Below are 10,967 nucleotides of genomic sequence, written 5' to 3' on the forward strand. Positions count from 1 at the left end.
TTACACAACTGTTTTGCTCTATTTCCTCACTGTGTGACAGGGTGCCAAAGCGTGTTTCCTCCGAGACATTCCCTTCTCTGCCATCTATTTTCCTGTTTATGCTCATTGCAAACTACTTCTGGCTGATGAAGATGGACATGTGGGAGGTTTCAATCTCCTTGCAGCTGGAGCCATGGCAGGTAACTACCATTTTATGTTTTTCAGCCAAAAGAAACCCCCTCTGCCCATTCTCTTGAAGAAGTACAGAATCTCTGTACTTTCCCCCTTTGTTTCTGTAAGGGTTATTGTTTGTATCTGACTTAGTTTAAATGGGATCGCTTTTTCTCCTTTGTGGGAAATGCTGTAATTCTGATGAGAGTTAATTACATTTGCATAATGTGGATAAACAGCTTAATGCAGCTTAGCAACTTGGAGCCAAATTAGATCTGCCCATCTAAATTGGGCTTTCATCATACCGTGTTTCTTAGCCTCCTGTGCCCCTGAAACCTCGGGTGCAGCCCAGCTAAGCGTTAAGGTGGAAAAGTTTTTTTTATCAAATCAGTTGCTTTGTTGTCCCTCGTGCTGATGCACGGGGCTGGCATGCCTTTTCTACTATATTGGAATTGGGATGATTTGGCCCACAATTGAGCTTTTATCACGAAGCTGTTCCTGTTCTTCCTGCCATTGTCCTTAGACCAAAGTAAGCAGTACTTCCCCAGCAAACCACCTTGTACTTGACTGGCATCATCACTGTGTCTTAACACTTTCCACCTTTTATTCGTGGTTGTTTGTATGAATTTTGTCCTCTGTTCTAGGCTGGGGGCTCCTTGAGGGCAGAGGGTTCCTTCTGTCCATCCTTGCCTTCCCTATGTGGCCAGCATAGTAATAATAGAATAAATGTCAATCAATAAAAGTTGATGGAAAAAGTGAAAACCTTCATCTGGTCTAAGATACCAAATTGGACACAGAAGAGATTCATCTGAAAAGAAGAGCCTAAAAAATGTAGGAAGGTACTAAGATGCTTCCTTCTGGTCATGGGTCCAGCCTTCCTCTGGAGTGGTGAAGGAGCTGACTTGCTATGGAAGGCGGGGACCAGGCGTCCCTGGCTGCACCAGTGCTCAGGAACGACAGAGGAAGGAAAGGGCGGGCCTGTGGTTTTCCTCCATTATAGTGGGTCAGGGAGACAAACGTGAAGGGTGAACACAAGCCCAAACACTGTCCCTCAGTGATCAGTACAGCTCTGATTACCTGAGCTCACTGCCTGTGGAGCTCTCACCAGGTCCATTCTGGTGAGAATGGGTCCTGCTGGTGCCCTGGCTCAATGTGGCAGCGCAGCCTGGGCACTGCCTGCAGTGTGGGGTGTGGCAGGAACCCTTGGTTCTGAGGATGCTGGGGTGGACCATGTTGTCCTCAGCCTTGAAGACAGGGGATAACAGGGAATGTGATGATTGAGAAATTCTCCCAGGGAGCTTTGAGCTATTTTGTTTGGGGCCCAGCAAATCCCTTGTCTTCTGGCGTTTGTAACTTCCATCAGTTACCGTGCACATTTGAAAGGCAGTAAAGCTACCTGCTCAGCCTTGCCACTGGGTGCTCATGCAGCCCTCTGTGATGCTCACCAAAGTCTCCCAGGCTCAAATGGGACTGGCACATTGTCCCTCAAGTCTTTTCTCTGTGCTTTCCAACCAGCAGCAAAAAAAACCAAAACAAAACAAAATAAAAAACCAGCCAAAGAACATCCTAATTGTGGACAGGCATTTTGCCAGTGCATGACGGGACCAAGTAAACATCTCCATGGAACTGTCAGTGCCAGCTGCTTGCCCACAGACATTCGATGTCAGTTTTCAGAATGAGAGATGAACTTGTCTAATTTTTACCTGTAAAGTTTGCTGGCAAGCACTGACAATATTCAGAGTCCAGAACATTCTAAAGGCAGGTAATTTACCTAGTTTCCTCTGGATAAGGTGCAGAGCCATGCTGAGGGGAGGTGTTTTCTTCACTCTCGAACAGAACCCCTGCAAGTCCGCCGGCTGCATCTACCTGGTGATGATTCAGGGATTCAGTCCACACTGAATTTCTCTTGCCCTGAAGAAGATTGTCTTGCTCCTTTGTTCCTTGTTATGCTTTATAAATTAAGAAGTGTGGTGGCAGAATCCACTTCATGTGCCCTGCTGCTGATCAATCTCAACATGAGCCCAGGGCGCTCGGACACGGGGATGGATGATGAGACCTTTCCATGATTGGTTCCCCTATTATTCTTTACCTGGTGGCCTGGCCTCCCCTCCCCCGGTTGTAATGACTTCTCTCTTACAAGCGTGTCTGAAAGGACTCAGTCAGCTCTCAAGTTAGCCCCTCTAACAGGCGAGTGGATATGAGTATTGATACTCGCCTCACACATTATGGTGACAAGAATCAGCATAAAACAATACAGTTTGATGTCAGATACCTTTAGGAGCTCAATTCATGGACATTATCCTCATTTTTTATTATACATGAAAATACTTGTATTTCATTAAGAAATAAAAGGAGGTAAAATATTTGAAACCTAAGGGAGAACTCTTGGTAATTATCCTAGTAATATTGCTGCCTTTCCCTGCCCCTCTTACAGTTCTTTGGGATCATGCAGTATAGAGTGATTTTTTCTGATTCAGAAAGAAAAAAAAAAATTACCCCAACCACACTGAAACAACTAACAGACATTTATATCATTTTTCCATTAGTGCCCAGGGATCTACTTACAAGGCTTTGAGTTAAAGCAGTTGAAGTTGCTAATTATATTGTTAGATGTTAGTAGTATTTCTATCCTTCATAAGGTACTTTGGATGAATTAAATGTGCCTTTCTCCTGAAAGGTGTGCCTGCGGCTTCCCTGGTAACCCCTGCTGATGTCATCAAGACAAGACTGCAAGTGGCTGCCCGTGCTGGCCAGACGACATACAGTGGTGTCATCGACTGTTTCAGGAAGATACTCCGGGAAGAAGGGCCCTCAGCATTTTGGAAAGGGACTGCAGGTGGGGGCCGGAGCCCTGTGGCATGACTGGCTGGCGTTAGCGTCGCCTGCTTCCTTTTCTCACTGTCTCCTTTGCCACAGGCGTTGTGGTATTAAGTGGCCCCCTCCATCTTTTTCAGCTCGAGTGTTCCGGTCCTCTCCCCAGTTTGGTGTTACTTTGGTCACCTACGAACTTCTCCAGCGGTGGTTTTACATTGATTTTGGAGGCCTGTAAGTGCAGCTGTTTCACACCTTTGTAAAGAAAGCACCAAACCAAACGGTTTTTGTTTGGCCTACAAAGGCAGTTTGGGATCTCTCAGAAACCGGTAGGACAGAGAATACTGTAGGACCAGTGCATTGAAATCAAACAGTGGGCTTGAGACGCTTCGGTGTTAGGGAGGATGATCTTGACAGGGCGATCTCATGTGCAGTATTAAGCAGCTCTTTGGGGGAATTTTATGGAAACAGCAAATTAAAATGTTATGTGAATAGTTATCTTTCTCCTCTCTCTCTCCCTCTCTCCCTCCTTCTCTCTCTCTCCCCCCCTTCCCTCCCTAAAAAATAAATAAATAAATAAATAAATAAAAATAGTTATCTTTCTCTAGTATAAGGAGTAATGAGCTTCATGGATTTATATTCTTATTTAGATTTTATTATATGGCCTTTTCACTACGAGTAATGTGAATTGGTATTAGATACACTTGTGAACTTCATTTCAAAGACTCAAGCCCTTCACACCTCCAAGACTTCATTATTCACCGTAATTTATTATTAGAATAAGTATAGATGTTCGCACTAATTCATAGCAAACAAAACAAAAAAGGTTCAAAGAGTTCCAAGAGAGCTTATGTCCATGGACATAATCACCAATGAGATCTAGGCCAGAAACTGGGCCTCTTGAAGCTTAGTGCTTTAAACCTGCACTAGAGAGAAAAGGAATCACTTATTGAATTTGCTGGGTGGGGAAGGTTATACCCAAAGCAAACAATTATCAGCTTTTGGCATAAGATCAAATCCCACATCTAAGTCTTTAACTCATAAACCTATAAACCCTTTTTCTGCTCAAAGGCCAAGTTAAGAATTAGCTGTTGAATCACAGAGAGGGACTAATACAAAGAATGAAGAGCAGTCTCACAATTCCAGGCTTTTCTGTGCTTCCACATTCCGAAAAGAATTATATTTCTTTATAGAATATTTTTAGTAATAACCCTCATGAGTCTACTGTTTTAAAAGTCAGCTTTTTAAATTGTCAAAGTAGCCTTGACTGGTGTAGCTCAGTAGATTGAGCATGGGCCTGTGAACCAAAAGGTTGCCAGTTCGATTCCCAGTCAGGGTATGTGCTTGGGTTGTGGGCCAGGTCTCCCCACCCCTAGTAAGAGCTGTGGGAGAGGCAAACACACATTGATGTTTTTCTCCCTCCCTCCCCCTCTCACTAAACATAAATACATAAAATTTTAAAAAAATAGTAAATTGTCAAAGTAAACTCTTTATGATTAAATCATGCTTAGTTTAGAAAATTTGAGAAATAGGAAAGTATAAAAGAGAAAGTCATTCATAATCCTGCTTCCCCAGGAAGTGTTAGTATTTGAGTGTATCATCTTCTGATCTATTTTTTATGGACCTATTTATATAAGTATATACACATTGAAATTGAGGCCATTGTCTTCTAAGCCAAATATGTGAATGTGTTGCTTTCAAAGCCCCTATAAATCATGACTACCACAGTATGGATGACAAGGCGATTGTTGGATGCCTGGGACAGACTGAAAATGTTCAGTTGTTATGCCACCCTCTTCATTCTTGAGCATGCTAACCGTCTGCTTTTTCCCATTGACAGCAAACCCTCTGGCTCAGAACCGACACCTAAGTCACGCATTGCAGACCTTCCTCCTGCCAATCCCCATCACATCGGTGGATACAGACTCGCCACGGCCACTTTCGCTGGCATTGAAAACAAGTTTGGCCTTTATCTCCCCAAATTTAAATCTAGTGTTCCTGTGGTTCAGTCAAAGGCAGTGGTAACAGCCCAGTGATGAGACGAGCACCGTGTGGCAAATCAGCCTCCTGAGAGAGAGGCCTGGGAGGGCAGCCGCGTGGTGCTGGCTGGGCTGAGGAGCCCATATGGCATATACATATACGTGTTTATAATCATTTGCCAGGGGAAAAAAAGAAACCACAATGCAGTTTCAAGCTTTAGTCTTACGTGTTGAAATGTTTTCTGAGCTTTGGCATGAATTAGTGTTCTAGACTGCTTTGCACAGCTTCCCTTAGAATGAGTGACTGTACATATTGTACATCTTTGTACAGAGACATCTCGGCACCTCATCCCAACAAATCACATTTATAGAATGTAATGCAGTTCTAGTGGCTTGAAATGTACAGAATGTTTTGAAAGTGTTTTATTAAAAATTACATGGAAATAAATGTATTACAATTAAATTCATTCTCTTATTGGTGACTTAGAGAAATAAAGCATCAATATTGGATGTATTTAATTTCTAGCTTGTTTTCCATTCTGGGATAAAAAGGTATTTGCTGATAAAGAGGTAGAACAAGACCAAGCACTGACACTGCTGAGTGAGAGATCCTCTGGAAAAGATGCACGCCAGTGGGTAACAGAGGCCCAGGTGAATGACTTGAGTGTGCTGATGCGTTTCCGTTGTATTGAATGTGTGCGTAGATTCTCCTCTGTTCATCCTTTGAAAGGCTCCCCCCAGACAGCTCCTCTGCTGTCGGCGTGCACGTGGAAAGAGGGGTGTCTCCAGCACACCTGGCTTAGTTTTGCCTTCCTCTGACACAGCACGGCAAGGGGCTGGCTTTCAAAAGAGTAATGGATATTTAGAAATGTTCCTTCATATGGATATAATTCCAATCAAAAATAAAATAGACACCAGAATATATGCATGTAGTTGAATTTTCCTTCATAAATATACTGATAGTGCCTTTTATTTTGATTCATTACTGATTCCAAATAACTCATGTTCAGGTTTCCCTCTCTCACACTGCTATAGGAACAAGTTCAATTTAGAAAGGGCTATGGTGGAAATGAGGGAAGGAAAGAAGAAAGAGAAAAGCTTATTTTGTGATCTAGTGGGGTATAGTTTCTTCCTCATGAATCCAAATGCAAACTACTTATTCCAAAAGTCACTCACCAAGGGTGTGATTACTAATTTAGATCTCAACATGCATCTTGACAGCCACGTCTACATTTCAGTGTGGTTGTGATTTGATGTATAGCATCAAATTTATTTACTTTAGCAAACTGCTTTGGGAAAACATCATTGCTATTGCCAGTGAGCTGGGACATGGGGATGTACACAAATATCTTCAAGGGGCGAGGCTGGAGAAAGACCAGGCCACTCAGTGTGCTACACAGCGCCCGTCAGGTGATGCCTGGCAGTCCCGTGACCCAGCCACAGGCTCTCAAGGCCCTGCAGGAATGAAAAAATTAGCTTTGAAAGCAAAGTTTTCAGTCGTTCTCAGTGGAATGGAATAAATAACAATACAGTTGTTTTGCTATTGTCACCTGACAAAAACATGCAAGTAGTCCATGGGTAAGTTCTTAAAAAAGATTCACATAATACTATGTGTGTTTATGGAGTAAGACGAGGAATTGCCTTCTTGCCCCAGAGTGCACTGCTGACAGGTTCGAGCATCAATCCGTAGTCTGTCTTTCATCTGTTTATACATGTAAATGTTTAGGTGTACATAGTTATGTGTTAAAAACAGGACTGTTTTAAAATTTATGTATGGGTTCTCTGTCTAACTTTTGTTTATTTAATGCCTTTGAGGTCTTTCTCAAAGATTTATCTTAATTTCTAATAATAGAGTAAGTAGCATTGCATTGTATGAGTTATGACACTTTCCATAAATTACCCCTTGTTGACATTTATTCATTTTTTTCACTGCTGCAAGCAATGCTATAATGAACAGTAAATATCTTTGTACACATGTTAAGGTAGACATTTGAAATTGGTATTGATAATTTGACCGGATGTATAGGTTTACATTGTATATAGAGGGTCCAGCAAAAGTAAGGCCTGTTTGAGTGTGGTTGGTAGAGTAATATATGGGTGTAATAATTTATAGCTTTAATTTGAACATTTCACCTAAAATGGCATATGGTGTGCATGAGTGTGATATTGTTGTTACAGAATTACATACTTGTGATTTTGTAATAAAAAAGGGCATTATTTGTGCTGGACCCTGCATATTGCCACATTGTTCTTTTAAAAAGGCTTTACTAATTTACTAATTGACAGTGTGAGAATGCCTTTTTCTTTGCAACCTCAGCAAAAATGGATATTAAAAGTCTTTTACATTTTAGTCAAATCATGATAGGTGATTACTGTTATTTTAATTTTTGTTTTTCTAATTAGTGAGGTTGAATGTCTTTTCATAGTTGCTGGTCACTTATGTTTTATTGTGGATTATATAAAGTATATTAAACTGTATGTATGAATATGCACACATACACATACACACACATGCACATATGTATTTTAAACAAATAGTCATAAAGTAAATACCCACATAACCACGCTGGTCATGAAATAGAATATTGCTAACACCTCATCAGTTCCTCCACAGGCTCCTCCCTGTCATAATCCCCCATAATCCCCTCTTCTGTTTAACACTGTTGCTAGCCTTCATTTCTTTGCTTTTCATTATAGTTTCAACACCCATATGTATTTCTCTAAATACAATATTTTGTTCCTGGTTTTGAAATTTATACAAATCAAATTATGCTGTGTACATTTGAGACTTGTTTCTTTTGCTAAACATCGTGAGAGTCATTCATGTAACTATGTAGCTATAGTTTGCTTATTCTATTGTATGAATATATTACAATTTATTTTTCCGCTTAACTCCGGACCTCTGGGTTGATTCCAATCTGAGGATATTACTCACAGGTTGCTGTGGATGTTCTGTATGCGTATTTTGTAGTATTCAGTTTTAAAAGCGTATATACTTAACAGCAGAGGCACAGGGTATGTTAGATTTAACTTTGCAAGATCATGCCAAACTTCTTCCCAGAGAGTCTTATACTGATTTATATTTCCATAAGGCTGTATTTTTCTTCATAATTTGTATCAATCTGTTGGCTATGTAATGTTATCTCATGTAACTTCAAAGCCTTTTCCATCAAATGAGGCTGAACATCTTTCATATGTTAATATACACATTGTTCTTCAGAAAGACTTTACTAATTGGCTTTCATACTGACAGCATATGAGAATGCCAGTATGTGTAGTGGCTACTTGGATTTCATCTTTGGTGAGTGAAATATATGTTAAAGTGTTTTGTCCTTTTTTCTCAGTAACTTGCAGGAGTGTGTTATGTATTCTGGATACTACTCCTTTATGAGTTGTGTTGCAAAATCGTTTCCCAGTTTGTGGCTTGTCTTTTCACATTGTTCTTGATAAGTTAACATTTTATTATGTTCAAATATATCAATTTTTCACTTATGGTTAGCATGTTTTATATTTTATTTTAAAAAGTTTTACTCTCTCAAGGTATGAATATGGTTGATATTGTCTTCCTAAATGCTTTCTAGTTTTGTCTCTCATGTTGAGGTTTTATCCTGTGTGGACTGTCTTTGGCATGTTGTGTGAAGTAATAGTAATATTTTTGCTTCTTTATATGGTGAGTCTGTTGGCCCAGTACTGTTTATTGAAAGGACCTGCCTTTCCCTACTGCTTTCAAGTGCCTTCTCTGTTATATATTAAGGGCAATCAATGCAAAGATCTATTTCTGGATTTTGTTTTGTTTTGTTTTTCCATTATTCTATCTTTTCCATTACTCTGTCTTTTTAAAAAGTTTTGATGTGTAAAATAGCACATCCTCTTACCTTCTTGTTCTTCAAGAGTTTGTGGTTCTTGGTTCTTTGCTCTTCCATATCAAGTTTAGAAACAGCTTGTCAGTTTCCTCTCTAAAACTAAACAAACAAACCAAACACATTGAGATTTTGATTGGGTTTGCAGTGACTATAAGCCACTGGGGATAATTTACATCATTATAGTGGGCTTTCTTATCCATGAACATGACATATCTCTTATTTAAGTCTTTAATAAAATTGTATAATCATCAAAGAGATCTTGTACATTGTGTGTATATATATTTATTTCTAGGTGTGTCATGTATTTAGATGTATTATAAATTGTATCTTAAAAATTCCATTCCTGGTATACAGGAATATTATTGAGCTTTTCCCTACTTTTTTTTTTTTTAATTTCAAATCTACAAAAAAGTTTGAAGAGGAACAATGAACTCTGAATACCTTTCAACTAGATTCACTTATACATATTTTTTTTCTTCTGAACCATTAGAAAGTATGTTGCAGACCTCAGGGTACCTCATTCCTGAATATTTCAGCTTACATCTCCTAAGAATGAGCACGTTCTGTAACCAAGCAATACCGTTATCACACATAACAAGCAATAATTTCAAACTGTCATCTGATACTCAAACTTCCCCAACTACTCCAGAAATGGTTTTGTTTTTCTGATGCAGAATATAATCAAGATTAATGCTTTATGATTGCTTGTGCATCTTTAGTCTTTAATTCTGGAATGGTCCCCTGCTTTTTTTATTTGTCCTTAACATTGCAAGTCATTCATCTTACAGAATGTCTCACATTGTTGATCTGTTTCATTTGTGGTACTGTCTAACTTGTCTCAGTACTGAAACTGGAAGTTAGTCTAGTGGTGCAGTTATATTTTCTTTTAAATAGCTTGAATGAGGTTATTTTTTCAAAACTAAGCAACCATTACCACAGTCCAGTTATAGTGCATTTCCTATCACTTCTCAAAGGTAAAATGTGCGATAACAATGTTATAATTTCTCCACATCCTCAACACCGTATCATTGTCTTTTATTATAATTATTGAATGCATGTGAAGTGAACCTAAATTGTGGTTTTAATTTGCATTTCCCCAGTCACTAATGATGTTGGACATCTTTTCATGAGCTTATAGACATTTGTGTTTAAGTCGTTTAGCTATTTTATTTTATTTATTTATTTATTTATTTATTTTTAGAGAGGGGAAGGAGGGGAGAAAGAGAGGGAGAGAAACATCAGTGTGTGGTTGCCTCTTGCACACTCCCTACTGGAGACCTGGCCTGCAACCTAGGCATGTGCCCTGACTGGGAATCAAAACAGCATCTCTTTGGTTCACAGGTTGGCATTCAATCTACTGAGCCAGACCAGACAGGGCCATTTACCTATTTTTAAATTGGGGTTTGCCTTTTTATTATTGAGTTGTAAGAGTTCTTCATACACTCTGTGTATGAGCCCTATATTGGATTTGAAATTATTTTCTCCTAGTCTGTTTTCTTAATGATTATGTTTTGAAACACAGGAGTTTAAAATTTTGATTAAGTCCCAACTTATCAATTTTTAAATTTTATGGACAATGTTTTTGGTGTCACCTAAAATTTCTGCCTAAACCAAGGTCATCAAGCTTTTCTCCTTTGTTGTCTTCGAAAAATTTTATATTTTAGCTCTTACATTTTGATTTATGATCTACTTTGAATTAATTTATGTGTATGGCATGAAGTGCTTAAATTAATTTTTTGCATGTGGCTATTCAACAACTCAGAACCATTTGTTAAAAAAATTATTCTTTCTCCAGTGAATTACTTTGGTGCTTTTGTAGAACATGAATCGACCATCCATGTTGAGGTTTACTTCCAGACTCTCAGCTCAGCCCCATGCATCTGTGGGGCCGCACTTACGCCAGCGCCGCACCACCCTGGTGACTAGAGCTGCAGGTTGAGTTGTCTTCCATTTTCATTCTTTTTAAACTTGTCCTGGCTGGATTTTTTTGCACTTCTATGTAAATTTTAGATTAGTTTGTCAGTTTCTTTTAAAAAAGCCCATTGGTATTTTGATAGGGATTTTGTTGAATCTGTGGGTCAATTTGGGGTGAATTGCCATCTTAACAATCTTGTATTCCAATCCATGAACTTAGAATCTCTACTTATTTAGATCATTTAAATTT

General features: G+C 39.1%; 1 protein-coding gene across 3 annotated transcripts in view; it reads left to right on the forward strand.

Moving 5' to 3' along the window:
• SLC25A12 (solute carrier family 25 member 12) overlaps positions 1–6,710 on the forward strand; it is a 172,976-nt gene extending 166,266 nt beyond the window's left edge. For all 3 annotated transcript variants that reach the window (XM_028510362.2, XM_028510363.2, XM_028510367.2), the window contains 4 exons: positions 41–179; positions 2,828–2,986; positions 3,105–3,195; positions 4,802–6,710. In XM_028510362.2, the coding sequence (XP_028366163.1) occupies positions 41–179; positions 2,828–2,986; positions 3,105–3,195; positions 4,802–4,997 (585 nt within the window). In that variant the 3' untranslated portion in view covers positions 4,998–6,710. The remainder of the gene's footprint in view (positions 1–40; positions 180–2,827; positions 2,987–3,104; positions 3,196–4,801) is intronic.
• The last annotated feature ends 4,257 nt before the right edge of the window (positions 6,711–10,967 follow it).

This window comes from Phyllostomus discolor, chromosome 4, assembly GCF_004126475.2.
Source record: "Phyllostomus discolor isolate MPI-MPIP mPhyDis1 chromosome 4, mPhyDis1.pri.v3, whole genome shotgun sequence".
In the NCBI taxonomy this organism is placed as follows: domain Eukaryota; kingdom Metazoa; phylum Chordata; class Mammalia; order Chiroptera; family Phyllostomidae; genus Phyllostomus; species Phyllostomus discolor.